Raw genomic sequence first — 16,188 nt, forward strand, 5'->3', positions numbered from 1 at the left:
TTTTACAGTTTCCTACGTATTTGAACTTCACTAGCCTTGAGAATCTTACAAAGATCTGGCTAGTAGAGCTTCCATGCAGTTAAGTCTCCATGGAGAGTCTCTAAGGTAAAATTGCGCATATGTAAGGCACTCATCGGGAGAGAACCTCTGGGCTCCTGAACTGCCAGGTATTCAATGGTTTCATTTTCTAGTCCTTACCTCTCCCACTGAAAACCCACGTTTCGGGGTGGGGGGGAGAACAAAAATCACTTACTTGTTCCTTGATGGCATCCCACAATGCCTTTGAAATATGTCTAGTTACGAGATTAAAACATTAAAGAAAACCCAATTACTGGAGGGTGGCTTTTGGGAAAGGCTTTTGTAGTAGCAATCTACATAGGTTTTTGATTCTTCAACTCATTGTTCAAGTGGCCCTTACATTTTGCATAAATATAAGCAGTATGTAACCATATGCATACAGAGAAAAGCCGAGCCTACAGATGTGAGAATGGTCACACTCAGATACATTCTGAAAATGGCCAGACTGTATCCGTAGTGAGGTGAGCAATTCAGACTAATAGTATCTTCCTTCTTAATTTTTTGTTTGCTAAGTAACAGGACTGCACAAGAATTTGGCAAAATGATTAACTGTGGGAAATGACAATGAAATAACTCATTTTGAGACCAGAAATATCAATGTAGATCTCAACATCCTAGCCTTTCCAAACAGGGTCCACAAGAGCTAAATCCCCCCGAAAACTGTACACACAGCTGGACACTGCAGACACACAGGAAAGAGGGTGATTCATCACAGACAATAAATACCTTAATAACTTAGCAGTTGCTAAATTACTGATAATTAAATTATCAATTAAATTATTGATAATTTAGCAGTTACACACAATCAGATAAGCAGATCGCATCCAGCTTCACCTGAATGAGGCCACTAGTCACGATGTGGTTATTTACATTCAAGTTAAAATTAAATAATATTAAAAACTCAGTTCCTCAGTTGTACTTGCAACCTTTCAACTGCTCAAAAGTCACATGTGACTGGTGGCTGACAGCACGGTGGAAGGCACAGATTACAGAACATTTACAACACTGCAGGAAGTTCTACTGGACAGTGCTGATCTGGAATGAAGTTCAGCCTTGGGTTTTCCTAAACTGGCTCTTCTAGAAATTCAGCCCCCCTCATACTTGGCTTTCCTGGCTTGACATCTGTATCTGATTCACAATTACTCTGTGCTCTTAGTTTTACTCATTAACTTCTAGGGTTCAGTCCCATTGGTAAGAAGGTGTGAGTCCAGGCTTGACAAAGATTGACGAACAGGACCTAATCTATGAAATGAAGAAACTAACCTGGTATGGCCGTACTTTGTGATGAATTTCTTGAATTCCAACCTCTCTGGTTCTTACATCTCGACACTGGCAAAAAAAAAAAAAAAAAAAAAAAAAAAAGAGTGCAGCAATTAATTACAAAACCGGTAACTAATTTCATTTTTACTGAAACCTCTCCACCAAACCGTGGGCTCAAAATTAAGTTTGGACATAATTTACATTGAGAAAAAGAACTGCATTTAAAATGAAGCCACCTTTAATAAATCTGAGGATTGGAAACATGGAATGAAAAATGTACGAAGTTAGTACAGTATTGCTTTTAAACTTAGAATTCAAAGATCTATATATAATATTGGAAGTAAAGAACATACATCCTAAAATATGATAATAGTTTTAACCAGGGAATATAACTGTATTCCTGATTTTTAAAAACTCTCACCACTTTATGACAGTTAGTATTTTTACCTGTCTTTTTTTGTTTTTAACTGCATCATCATATTTGTATCACTGTAGAAATGTCAAAGAGAGGGATGCTAAAGACTGCTGGCTTTTTGTTTCATTTTGCTTTTTGTGTTGCAAAGACGGGCACTGTGGAAAAAAAGGATGGGAGGGAGGGAGGGAAGAAAGGAAGAAGAAGGGGAAAAAGAGACCTGGAGCCATTTATCATATGACCTGGGCCACTGTCACTAACAGCTAATTGAGTGTCCCTGGGAGGCACAGAGCCGCCTGCTTGCAGAGGATGTGGATGCAATGGCTGGTCTGCACAGCCACGCATGTGTGACGCCACTCACACTTCTATTCCACATGCTACACAGCCTGACATTTACACTTACAAAGTCCTTCCAGTACTCAACCATGTGTCCTATGGTCAATTTTCCCTATAGAATAAATTATAAAAATTATTTTCAGGATTCTAACATATTCTACCGGTGGAAAAAGACCATCCTAGGAAATTCGATGATGTCATGACATGCAAGCGAAACTACCAACGGTGTATTTAAGGAGGGCTGCTATATGTGTATATAATTCCACAAGAAATATTAAGGGCTCATTATTCAGTTCCATAAAAACAAAGCTATTTCCACGCCCCAGGAACCAGTCCAAGGTAGTAATGCTTTGCTGATGCGGATTTCATGAACTCAACAAAAATTTATAGCAAACAAGGATCACCAGTCTCTAACTGCACATCTATTACATTAATACCTTGTCTTTTATTAAAAACTGTAGCAGTTCTATACAGTAACATGCACGTGAACATACTACATTTGCATGCTCTCCATCACAGTTTACTGAGAGGCTCTCAAGGTTTATGAGGGTGCAGGGTTCAAGACAACGGCGCGACGATGTGGGATCAGGATAACCGGGTCGGGTCAGTCACTTGGCGGCGGCATTCTCAGAGGAGAGGGCAGAGCAGGCACACAATCTCGCCTGTTGCGGTTAATTACCGTAAACACCATGAGCTGTTTCTCTAGAAGTTAAAATTGTTTAATTTTTGCGGGGAGGGGACATGGTAGAAAATAAGCCAATAATGTTCACAAACTTCTGTATACAAACAATTTTATGAAAAATTTTCTCCATAATAATTTGGGTAAGAGAATAAAATTTCTTTGCCAAGTCCATGATATACAATTCTCAAAATAATTTCCAAGTGCAGTCCAAAAAAAGTCCCCATAATTTATTTATAAATAATTGTGTATTTACTTTTACATGTTTGAACCTGTCACCTTCAAAGTACTCTCCATTTGATGCAATACACCTATCAAGACATTTTTTCTACTGCTCAGAACAGTTTTTGATTTTGATGCCTTTTAGTGCTTCTGCCATTTTTTGTTTCACCTCTTCCACATCGGCAAAATGTTTCTCTTTGAGGACTTTTTTCATCCGGGTAAACAAAAATGGTCACTCAGGGATAGACTGGGTGAATAGGGAGGGTGTGTCATGGGGGTCCTACCATTTGTGGCCAAAAACTGCTCAATACTCAGCACAGTGTGGGCAGGTGCGCTCGTAAATCACCCATCATGAAATGGGCAATTGTGTTGAAAGTCTTCAAAAAAACCGCCAAACATGCACCGAGGCCAAATGCAGCCTCTCACAGCACCACCTGCTAGTACACTGGTACAGATGGGTTGCTAGAACACTCACCTAGCAGGGGAAGCCTGATCTACAAGGGGCCCGCCGTCTAGAAGATAATTCTGTTTTTTTCTGGGTCCCCGCTCATATTATGCATGTGAACGCCCCACAGCTCCATTCTAGACCTCATGAATCAGAATCTTGGAAGGCAGAGCACAGAAATCAATGCTCAGGCCAACACCACTACTGGCCTTTTCTCTTTTGTGGCTGTAAGCAGTTTCTAGGGCACTGAGTCTGAAACCTTGTGGAGATTTAAGAATCATCTACAGAGCCCTGGCCAGGTGGCTCAGTTGGTTAGGTTGCAGGTTCAATTCCTGGTCAGGGCACATACCTAGGTTGTGGGTTTGATCCCCAACTGAGGCCCAGATGGGAGGCAACGGACTGATGTTTTCCTCTCTCTCTCCCCACCTCCCCCCATTCCTCTCTTTAAAAGCAATAAACAAATCCTCGGGTGAGGATTTTTTAAAAAAAGGATCATCTACAAAGATTTAAAGTGCAGATCCCTGGGCTCTCTGTACTTCCAGGGGCAGCAGAAAGGAAATATTTAGTAAATATGTGTGAAATAACTGAGCGAACAGACGTGAGGGTGAAGCGGGGTGAGGGAGACTGGTGTGTGTGGCAATTGCACTGTTTGGTAATTACTTCACGCATGTAATCTTTGTTTCTTTGCATGCTGTATTCTCCTATTCTTCTATGACCATTAGTCAAGAACTGAACACTCAATACTTCAAAAGAAAAATGTTTTTAAAAAAGGGAGTTCAACACAGTTGGCAATCTGAGTAGGCAGAAAAAACCATTAAATCAACAACTCTTTCAGAAGAGAACAGAAGGGTGTAAGGGATGAGATGCAGCCTTCGCAACCACTAGCTTCAACTTCAAAACGTCATACAGGAAGGATGCCTTCAACAAGTGAGAAAGCTTTTGGACCAAGCTCATCCGTTTGTGAGCGTGAGAATATCGCCGTGTCTTATGTTTCGGACCCCTTCAATCTCAACAGTCCCAGCCAGACTCTCACCTGTGTTCCAAGGTCTTTCATTCTTGCAAACGCCAGCTCTCTCAAGTTACCGTGCTCGACTCCTGAGCTGACTAAGGGCATGGGGATGTCTCTGCAGGCGAAGAAACGATCAGCGGTTACAAAATATAAATCATTCTCTACAGCAGCAGGGTAGGAATATTTTAAAAAGGAAAGAAAAAGCAAACAAAAACACAAACCCAAAAAGAAAAAACCCTGCCACGCAGATCAGAAAAGCAGGTTCCGAGCCTCTCTGTCCCTCAGTGTCCCTCTACGAAATTATGATTGTCACCTACCACTTAGGGCTTTTGTGAGGAACACCTGATGAAAACCACCTTATGAGATTACAAAGTGAAAATAAGCATACAATAGCCATTAGTAGGGATTTCTGACTGAAGAGACATTTGTACTAAACAAAACAAAACAAAACAATGTAACTTTTTTCTTTTTTTAAGCAAAATCCATTTTGTTTACAGTTGCTGAATGACAACTGGCTTACCCAACAACTGGTCTCAAAGAATAAATTTTTTTTCCTATTTCCCCAAAACCTAAATTAGAAGCGAGTCTGCATTAGAAGAGTAACAGCTTGCCTACAGATGCAAGGAGACAGAATTTATTTCCCAGCATTAATATAGTGTCAAGGGCCAGGCATTAAGGAGCCTTCAATCAAAAGCTGACGTTATGAGTTCCATTTAACACCCTCTTCTAGACAAAAATCAGTATTTACAGATAAAGCAGTTTCCAAAAATCTGAAGAATATGCTCAGCGCATCCTGCTTTCTATTCAAAGACAAGCCCCCAATTTGTTTTGTCTAATATCTGGTTGATTAGAAGAAAGATGAAGAATACACAATTATCTTTTTTCTCATTTTTGCTTTTGAATCAACTTGAGTCTTTTCCTTCTTTTTTCCTTACCCATTCAAATGCTAAGTAAACACAATTAGCTACTTCATTAATTCTAATAAGATATTTCTCACTCAAAAGTATCAAAAGCCAATCAATTAGCATTAAAAACTAGACACAGTAAGTCTATTGGCCTCTGGAAGTCAGTAATTTCCATAAAGACATGATAAAGCAATCTTAAGTCAAAATTCGTTAAGATAACTAACTCACCAGGGAATTCAGAGCAAGAATAGTAGAGCCAAAGTTAAAGTCTTCCAAATGCCTTTTTCTACTGTAAACTACGTTATAAATAACTCACACATATATATGCATGTACTTTCACAACTTAAAATGTAAAAACATTTTATACATGATACAAAATAAATAAAATCAATGGCAATCACCGTTAGTACCATACATGACAGACACACTCAATTCTTGTTACTCACGGCGGTTACATTGCATAAAGGTGCCACAAACCCTGAAGTAGCAAATACTGAAGCACTGATCCTAGGGGAAACGCAGGGTTGGGTTCCTGCAAGCCTCGAGTCGCGTTTTCTTTACCTGATCAATACGTGACCTTGTTCTATTTGTGTTTCTGTTTAAAGGCACAGGATCTATTATTTAACACTGATTCATTAATATTGCACTCGGGGCCAATGGCACTATGTTGGTGCCCCAGTGAAACTTCTCTACCCCTGTATTTTCTTCATACGGCACATTGCAGCCTTCTCGTGCTTAGGAACAAGAGAGACAGCACCCCAGCCCTGCGCCTGCGGGCTCCAACAGCACAAAAATGTAAAAAATACGTTATCACATAGGCCGCAGAGAGGACACCGTTCACAGTATGGGAGTGGAAACACACATGCAGTGTCCCACCATGTCCTGCTCCTCCCTCACCAGCCCTGCAAGTGCCAGCGTGGCACTCACCAGCGACTCCCGTCTGCGTCAGCCTCCCTACAGTGGTCGTCCCGTGGGGCCCGTTTCTACCATCACATCTGTGTTCATTAGCTGAGCTTGCACTGTAAGGAAGAGCTTTCCCTCTTCCCCGTTTATTCATTTAGTTATGAACTCATGGATTCCTGTTTTATTCAGTGAGTTGTAATCTGATATTAATACATTATTTACTTTGTTGCTTAAATTAGATTTGGCTGGCTTCTGGATTCTTGCAACACGTTCCCATCATTCTTTGAATAGTTCCTTACTTTCTGGAAATAAGATGTTCCAAGTTATCTTGTATGTTTAGCTGCACAAGCCCTGGAATTGGTCATTTTTCCAGGCAGCCCTGGTTCCTTTCCGAGAAGAGTGGTACTCAGACATCAAGATTTGGGCACTCGCTGTGCTCACAACGGCTGAGGTGTCACTGTCTCCAGACACTCTCAGTGCACACCACTAAGAAACGTATGTACATGCATTTACATAGATGTACACAAACTGTGCACGTGGATGCCATGATAAAAATCGGTGGCGACCATTCTAGTACTAATACATGACAGACACAGGTAAACAGATACCTATAACTATTTCCATATATAAATTAAAAAGCCCATAAGTTCATGCTGATAATTACAATTCTAATCCAGTGCCTAAGTATTCTTTTCAGCTTTCCATCATTCTGTGTTTATAAATCCCTTCAGACAGTGAGAAATCTGGCTCTCTTATCTTTAGCGTATTTACTTATTTGCTAAATCAGATAAATTATTTGTTCACGGTAACCACTCTCCCAAGCATTCTGGCTGCCACCTCTGTACTCCCTTCCCTTACTCTCCATTTCTTCAGATGCCAGGGAGGCCGCCGTAGTTGCCTCTGTGGTGCTGCTCCACGGGTGAGGGCTCGGGGAGGTGAAGGACTATGGGCTCTACAGATATTGCTAACTATGGGCCAATACTTTTAAAAGACACTAAAATTTGCAATGAAAGTAAACACTCTAAGGAACAGGTTTTATCATACAGGGTTGTTAAGCATTAAGCAGACAGAACTACAGAATTACCAGCAGCAGGGCCCACTAGTAATTTGGGGGGGCAAGTGCAAAATGAGAACAGAGGGCCTCATCTTAAAAAATTATTAATAATGTAAAGACAGAGCAGAGCATCAAGCCAAGTGTAAGTCCCTATGAAACTGTGTGGGTCGTGTGTCCCTGAAGGGGCTCTAATTGTCACAAAGCACAAGTCATCGAGTATCTGATAAAACAGGGCTTTAAAATGCTGCTGAGTTCATAAATGTCTTTAAATTTACGAACTACAAAAATGCAACATGACAGGCCCGGTGGGAGTTTGTCCTCATTAAACAATAGAAATGCGGCAATCTCCACGTTCAGGGATAAAGTCTTCGTCACTGAAAATGGAGGAGGACACTTCTGTGTGTGCAGAACACCGTCTATGGGCGAAGTGGTGTGTACTAAGCAATCTGGAACATACAAAGATGAAAAGACAATGTTGCGGTCTTCTAGGACTTCAAAACCCACATGAGATTACTGACCATAGGGACTTGCTCCATCCGTCTAGGTAGGAATTACAATTATTTTTAGGTTTCTCAATTTGCTTCAATCTAGTTGCACTTTCTTGGCTTGAAGAAAAATTACATTTGATAATATTCACTTTTCTATTTCAACACATAATATTTCTTCTTTTAAGTCTTATTTACTGACTTGAGAGAAAGAGATATGTTGATTTGTTATCCCATGTATTTATGCATTCTTGGCTGATTCTGGTGTGTGCCCTGACCGGAGATCAAACCCACAAACTTGGTGCATCCAGACAATGCTCTCAACAACCGAGCTACCTGGCCAGGGCTCAACAGGAAGTATTTCAATCTTAGTGGTGCTAATATTTGCAACTTGCTCATCAAAAAAACCTTTCCCAGTGATTTCCTAGCGCTTTTTTGGCCTGCAGCTTCTCACAGGTCAGACGCAGGTTTTGGAGGATGCTGGCATTCCTTTTCTGACGCTCGGCAGTGACTGCAATCTCGTATCTGACTCCGCTGCCAAACAGCCTGAGGGCGGCAGCAGTTTCAGGGGCTCTGCCGCCTGTCTGGGCAAAATCCCCGGGACTGCACCCTTCAGGCCTGCAATGCCGAACCATCTTTTAGGGTGCTGCTTCATAAAAACACCCGGTGAGATGTTACTGACTCAACTGTCATAAAATTAAAAGTGTAAGTTAGTTAGGGAAAAAAAATAAAGAGAGGGTGCAGGGGAAATGAACAATTAAAAATACCAGTAATCGATTAGTAAAATACAGTATTTAGGAAAAAAGGGGTAAAATATTGTATTTTCACTTGAGATGTCTTCCCTTCTACTTTCCTTCCTCAGTTCCTCCCCCTTGATACCTGTCTAAAAACAGTTTCTGAATTTATGAACACTCCTTACATGTAGCCTACAACTGGCAGAAGCTGTCGCAGGGAGAAATGAAACAGCCAGACGTTCTGAAGACACAGAGCACAGAGACACACATGATTTCCCTTTACTATGACTTAAAACAGAAATAAACCGACTGTAATTATTAAAATTGCCTCGGTGAAACACTCTAGAAGGTGGCTTTCTCTTTCCCCAATGGTTTCTACATTCTCAGAATTTCTTTAGAAGTTTAAAACTGAAGAATGAAGAAACAATGCAGAGTCAAACCCTGTGATCCTTTTTTCTTAAATCAGAAGGTTCCTAATCCCCTCAATACTGTCTAAACACCCATGTTTCTCTTGCACAGACTTGTACACACGAAACTGTTTTACCAGAACACAGCTACCAAATTGCTATTAAGTGGTAAGCGAACTACGTGAACATGGATGTGGCTTTTTGGTTCCCTTGTCTTATTTGTGCAGGAGGGGAGAATTCAAAGGCCCCTAAAAGGAAAAGGAAAAATTTATGAAGTTTTGTGTGGTTTTTTTTTGAGCTATTTCAGTAAAAAGTGCCATCTCCTTTCTGATCCAAATTCCATGACTAGAAAATTATATATCAACAGACAACTGATGTAAGAAGAAACACAAATAATCAGTTACATGGAAAAAAAATGTTAATCCTTGTTGTAACTATGGAAATGCAAATTAATACCCCTAGATAAATGAAATAAAAAACATAATCATCTGCAGTGTTGTGGTGAAACCAGTAACTATTATTTACCCTAACCTGGTATTATCCTTTTAGAAAATCATATCAATATACTTAGCAAAAATTAAAACATTCATTTATACTCCCCTTGTTCCAGAAATAATAACAACAACAGTAAAGATGCTCGATCTTGCGTCACGACCTGGCGGAGCGCTCTGCTCTAACAAACAGCTCCGACAGGAAAAAGTTCTATGTTCACGCATTTCAGCTGTAACGGAGGCCAGGAGGGTTAAAATTTAAAAAAAAATAAAAAAACATGGAAGCAACTAATGTCTGACATAAGAGAACAGTTTACCAAATAAGACAAATTAAAATGCTAGGCTACTATCTACATTAAAATTATAACTATGGAGATTATTCTAAGTCTTTAACCCAAAACTGCTGATGTATAAAATGTATTTCTGTGTAAAGACGCATCCCAATTTTACAAGGAAATTTTTGGAAAAATAATGTAAGCCTATTACTAATACATATTTTGAAAGTGATTTGAAAGTAGCTTTATCAAGAAAATATTACTTTGTTCATATCAGTATAGCACTATATGGCTGGAAATTAATAAAACATAAGTTCTGGATAATTAGTAACATTCTACAGACTATTGGAAAAAAATATAAAGTCACAATGATAAAAAGAACTGTACTGGGACTTATGAACAGTGGCTCATGCCTCAGCACTACAAAGGTCTGCTCTGGAATATCAGTGATTACTAACAACAAAAAGCAAGTCAATATAAACTAAATTGGAATCATTTTTATGTAGTAATATACAAAGAAAATAGAAATAAAAGTGGTTAGAACATAAGCAGCAAATTTTAATTAATTTGAACAAATTCTTATGCAGGTATTCATAGTAATAGTTCAGTAATAGTCAATGCAAAACAAAGTAACAATGTATCTGAAAGAAATTCTGCCCATGTTTATGGAACAAATGCTAAATTGAACATTAGTCCACAGCAAGTTAGTAACATTAAAAAAGCCAGAATTCTAATGGAAACTTGTATACCAAAATAATAGCTGTATTAAAAACAAAAAATATAAAAACAGTGGAAAATACCATAAAGATTTTAATCTTTACACTAAGAAACCTAGAAAAGAATCACAGTCGAAGTGAAGTAAATTATCTGTCCCAAAGCACGGAATTCTGACATCACAGCTGGACTCCAGATGACTCTCTCCACCAAAGGCATTCGCTGTGTCGGGAACTGAGTCATCGCTATCTTCCACCACCACCTGTCCTCAAGCTCACTGGAGACATTGCTAATTCCACACTTCTAAGGACATTTTACCTCTTGTTTTACAGCATGTATTCCATTAAGCGCTAATTCACCTGCGATGTGCAAAGTAACAGAGTGGCACTTGTAAATATTAGGCCTGCGTTCACCCGTCCCATGGAACCCCTTCCGTGATGTGCTGCAAGAGAAACAGCAGGGCCAGTGGGCCTCCCGGGATTAGTGCTGCGGGGCTCTGCTGCTGGCTGAGTCCCCGGAGAGGCAGGGTAACGGGGTCACGACAGGGAGGTCTCTTTAATCAGCCTCAAGTTGGTTTTCCACAGTCACGCCTTTCTCATCATACAGCTCTACAGTTATTTAGTGTACACATTCCTAATTCTTCCTGTCACAGCTTCTTTACAATTTTTCTATAGAGATTGTATTTGCTGCTCTTGTTTACTCAAAATCCTCTCAGGATAGTGCCCCACAGTGATATTTCAAAGTCTACAAAATTAAGCTTTTAATGTTATAGCAATGCCTCTGTTGCTTCTGACTCACTGATTACAGCTGAAAGTGTAAAGCTGAAAGTGAAGGGCAAAGGCAACTTCTTCCTCTGCCTGCCTGTGTGGTCTCTGCCTCGTTACTCTTGAATAACTACGAGCTACCTGACTGTGATGTCTCGGGCTGTGCAATTTCTGTCCTGTGCTGTCTGTTGCCGTGCTGGGAAGTACTATCTTTTGGTGACCTTGTGGTTTAAGGGCCTGACAGTAAGAGTTTTGATTGTAGGGTGAGTGTTTGATGTTACTTTTTGACTGCCAAGCCATCCGTTTCAGAAGGCTTCCATCCTGAACAAACATGTTGGCAGCTGTCACAGCCACCAGCAAACCACACGAGGACTGAGATGTCCCCCACCCCATGAAGTTCACCTTGCAGAAAGCCCTGCGTAACCTGGATAACTGACCATTTGAGTGACCCCATTTCTCCCTTCCTGTACCCTAACTCCCATTTTAGGCTTTAAATTAGCCAATAAAGAGTGAACCCATAAAAACCTAGGCCCCACCTTGACTCCTAACAAAGGCAGAGCTCCAGGTCTATGCTCTCTCCCATCCCCCCAAACCTGCTGTGCCCTGTGGGCTTGCCAGGCAGCTCCAGGACCGTAATGAATCTTGCTCCTCACAGAGTCCCCTGACGATTTTGGCGAAGTGCATCTTGCAGTCACAACAGAAAGCACAAGGGCTGGCCCCACCCCTCCCCCCTGGGGTAAATGTCTGTGGGGGCCCACCACAAGTGGTCAGGCCAGGTGAGTGCCTCAGGCATTCCTAGCTGAGCATCACGGTCAGCTGAGACCCACAGAACAGTGATACTGCCACGCTCTGCTGTTGGGAAGTGCTGCCTTCACTGTACTCTGGCTGCCCACTCCACTAAATGCAAATTACCTTTTTTCTGTCTTTCCTAATAATACTTATTGCATCTTTGTTTTCCACTGTATACATTTGCACTTTTTGAAACAATCTCAAAGTTACCAAAAAGTCCCACATGCAGTATAAATAACTGTTTTCCTTAAGTATTTGAAAGTAAACTGAAACAAGATGTCCCAACCCCTAGAACACTTTGAATATTTCCTACAAGGATATTCTCTAACATAACCACAGTACGACCACCAAAATTAGGGAATTGGCATTGACACTCGACTACTGTCTAACCCCAGACTCCATCCTAGCCTCACCAGGGTCTCCCTAGTGTTCTTTACAGCAAAAGGATGCAGCAGGGACACCGCGCTGTAGTTTTTGTCCTTCATCCCCCTTCTAAATGGGACCCTTTCCTTGATTTTGAAGATTATAGGCCATTTATTTTCTTAGGAAGTTCCTCAGTTTGGGTTTGTCTGGTGCTTCCTTGTGACTAGATTCAGATTATGGAGTTCTGGTTGGTAACGCAGAAGTGACAGCACAACCATGATGCGTGCTAACTAAGACTGCTAATATTCACGCTGATTGGCCGCCAGTCTTCTCCAAGGTCAGGTTCCTCTTTTCCACATTGTAGTTAGTGAGTACACTGGGGGAGGCACTTTGAAACAACGTACAGTCAGCTCCCACTTCTTGTGGTAGTTATGTTCTACAAAGTGGCCACGAATGACTGAATGTCGTAACACTGCTCCTAGAGGAAACAGGGTTAGGTTCCTATGCCCCTCTGGTCACATTTTCATGAACAGATCAATGCGTAACTTGCTTTACAACGCGTGTTTCTGCGTAAGGATACCACAGACACGTGCTCACTAACACTGGACTCGCAGCCAGTGGTGCTGTAGCTCATGGCTGAGTGCAGCTCATCTAACCCATGTATTTTCTTCTAAGGCACAGCACAGCCTGCCGGCACTTAGGAACACTACACAACACTTCCGTTACCACACTGAGGCCATTTCAACAGTGAAATCACCAAGAAACAGCACAAAAATGCAAAAAAGAAAATATAACATTAAACAGACTGTGAAAAGGGGACACATACAGATGGTCTCTCCCACCACCCCCAACACTGCCATTCCTAAACACCATGGAGTCCACTTTAATTTCCTCTTTTTTTACACCTGTAATTCCCTTTTTAGATAAAAAACCCCCAGCTCCCATTATCCTTAATATTATCTACGTATTAGGTCATACTTGCTAGATCAACCTTCTGTAAGCACCCTATGTTTTGCTGCCACCCTCTCCTCTGCTCCCTCTCGAGACGCCGTCCTCACCCTGTCAGCTCGGGCGTCCTGTATCAGATCAGCCCTCTGCAGGAATGCCCACTTTGCCACATTCGGTCCACAGCCGCTGTACCACCCCACTGTCTCCTCCACAGGAACACGCTTGTCACCCTGCTCTGGCCCTGTGGCTCCCTACTTCTCCAAGTGACACGCCTGCATTGTTCAGCACCTCCTAATGTCTTCTGAACTTGACTGTGCAGAAAAGGTTGAAAAGGGGGAAGGACAATGCAAACAATTCTGACAGCTGAATTTTCTACTCAACTGTCTCCTTAGTATTTTTAAGTGTATTTTAAAATACACAGATCATAGAGGCAATTTGGATCCTTAAATTGGACCAACAATTTAAAGAATTTAAGAAATCAATACGTTGTGGCAGAAGTATGGTCTAAATGTCCTTTGATCTGTAAGCAATTCCATTATTTTATAGCCTTGGTAATTGTCCTTTGCTTGATAATTCTGCTTATTCTCAGTGGTCATTATATTATTACTCATGCAATTTTTGTGCTCAGTGGGTATTAGTTGCAACAATAGACTGTACATGAGTTCATGTCACCTTTTGACCTTGTATAGTAGCTTCCCCCTTATCTGAGGTTTTGGTTTCCTCAGTGTCAGTTACTATTGGGAACCACTCTGCCTGGTTTCAGAAGCTGTAACCTCCAGGGCTAAGGCTGAGTGAGAGACCTTGGGACCATAAGCCACTAAGGAGACAAAACTTATCTTCCTGGTAGGGGGTGCCGCCTCTGCCTCCTTTTACTTCACCCTGCTTAGCCCCCAGCAGATGACCGGTTAGCCAATGACCGGTAAGATTCCTCAAGGGAGGGATGAGACAGGCATGGTCATGAAGGGGCCCTCAGGGAAGGACTTGGGGGACTATAGAAAAAAGGGGTGATGGGCCCTTGGCCCTTGGGTTTGACATAGCCTGAGTCCTCATTCCGTCTGCAAGAAGTCTCCTAATCTCTTGGCTGTCTTACTTCCCCCGCCTGACTTCAGCCTGAAACAATGCCAGAGAGTGGTGCGGCCCTGGGCAGGAAAGGGCGTTTCCCCAGGTGATCGGACTAAGAAAGAATGCATAAAATCCTGTGAAACCTACTTTGCTAAGAATGCCCTCAATTTTCTGATAAGGGTCCAAGCATGAAATGAGTTTGTTTCCTCAAGTTTTATAGCCCTTTAGCTAACTGACCTTGACTCAGAATAAGCCCTCAGAGTTCTTTGTGTGTTATCTATTGTTTGATCCTTACTGCCTGACAATGATTGATGAGCTTTACCTGTATTCCTGTGCAAATTGAACCCAATAAAAGCCCACTGAGGAAAAGGTTCCTGGCCCTTCCCCATTGAGAGTTCGGCCACCTTTCCTCCCCAAGCAGATCATGTCTTGGTAGACTTATTCTCAACCGAGGCAGACGGGAGGGTGGGGGGGCCCCTACGGGCAGGGCACTCCCCACACCTTCCCTGTGGTCAACCTCCATCCAGAAACATTAAGTGGAAAATTGCAGAAATAAACAACTTATAAGTTTTAAACTTTGTGCCACTCACACCATACCCTTCCACCAGGATGTGAACCCTCCCTTTTTCGGGCACATCTTCAATGTACACGCTGCTCACTCCTCAGTCACTTGCTGGCCGTCTCGGTCATCAGCCTGATGGTCGCACTGTGGTGCTTGTGTTCAAGTAAACCTGATTTTACTAAATAATGCCACAGTCATGTAACTTTTACCACAGTATAGTGTTAAGATTGTTCTATTTACTATTAGTTATTGTTGTTGATCACTTACTGTGCCTAAATTATAAATTAAACTCTACACAGGTATGCATGTATAGAAAAAACACAGTGTATGGAAGTTCGGTTTTGCCCACAGTGTCGGGCATCCACTGTGGGCTGGGACATCCGCCCTGCTGGCCAACGGGGACTGCTGTATGGGTAATACCAGAATGCAGACAGCTTTTCACAGGGTGGTGGAAATGTGCCTAATGGCCAGCAAATACAGGAATGGTTTTGTTTGAATTGTGGGTAAATAGCTAATTTTATGGCTTCTAAATTTTTTCCCCAGTGTTCTATTCCCAGTTTAAAAAACAAAAAAAGGCCGATAATTGCAAGTGAGACCTTGATTTCTCTCTATGAAAAAAACAGTTGCTGTCCTTCATGCCATGGGGAATATGCCACTCTTTCCCCATAGTTACATTAGCATCTGCAAAGAATGACTGTTGGCACTCTCTGCTTTATCTTCAGGGGCTAGAACAGGGATAACAGACACATGGCCACACTCCACCCGGAAACGAAATCCTGCTCTAGGTCATTGTTGAGAGCTAGGCAAGAGAGCTAGGCAATTATAGGCATTGCTAAGCAGAAAACCTCTTGAAGGTCACCAGAATAGATAGGGGAGAGAAACAACATTGTCGGCCAAAGTAAAGGTAAACAATACGTGATTTGCAGAGGGCTCATTCTGAGTTATAGCCAATTAGTTAGAGGGCCATAAAACTTTGGGTGCCGGACTCATCTCGGGTCTGGACCCTTATCTTTAAACTGAGGGTACAAATTAAGTGGGACAGGTGGTTCTTATCGACAGGAGACAGGGTTTCAAAAGAAAATTTTAACATCTGGTTAATGTTCCTCCAGAGCCAAGAGCTATGCAGAGATAACAGCAACTCCTGCTTTTGTAACTTGCTTGCTTGCTTCTCACCCTATAAAAAAGCTAGCCTGTGAGCGTTTGGCGCGGCTCTCATCGGAGAGTTCGCCCCTGCGCAGGTAAAAACTTTGTTTGGCCAATAAACCATCTATAAATCTCTTAAGAGTCTGAG

General features: G+C 41.7%; 1 protein-coding gene across 1 annotated transcript in view; it reads right to left on the bottom strand.

Annotated features, from left to right (window-relative positions):
* The window catches only part of ELP3 (elongator acetyltransferase complex subunit 3), an 88,235-nt gene that overhangs the window by 29,347 nt on the left and 42,700 nt on the right, over positions 1 to 16,188 (bottom strand). The window contains exons 11-12 of the mRNA XM_024568564.4: positions 4,466 to 4,556; positions 1,342 to 1,407 (exon numbers count right to left, since the gene is read on the bottom strand). Of these exons, the coding sequence (XP_024424332.1) occupies positions 1,342 to 1,407; positions 4,466 to 4,556 (157 nt within the window). The remainder of the gene's footprint in view (positions 1 to 1,341; positions 1,408 to 4,465; positions 4,557 to 16,188) is intronic.

Source organism: Desmodus rotundus, chromosome 9, assembly GCF_022682495.2.
Source record: "Desmodus rotundus isolate HL8 chromosome 9, HLdesRot8A.1, whole genome shotgun sequence".
NCBI classification, from domain to species: Eukaryota; Metazoa; Chordata; class Mammalia; order Chiroptera; family Phyllostomidae; genus Desmodus; species Desmodus rotundus.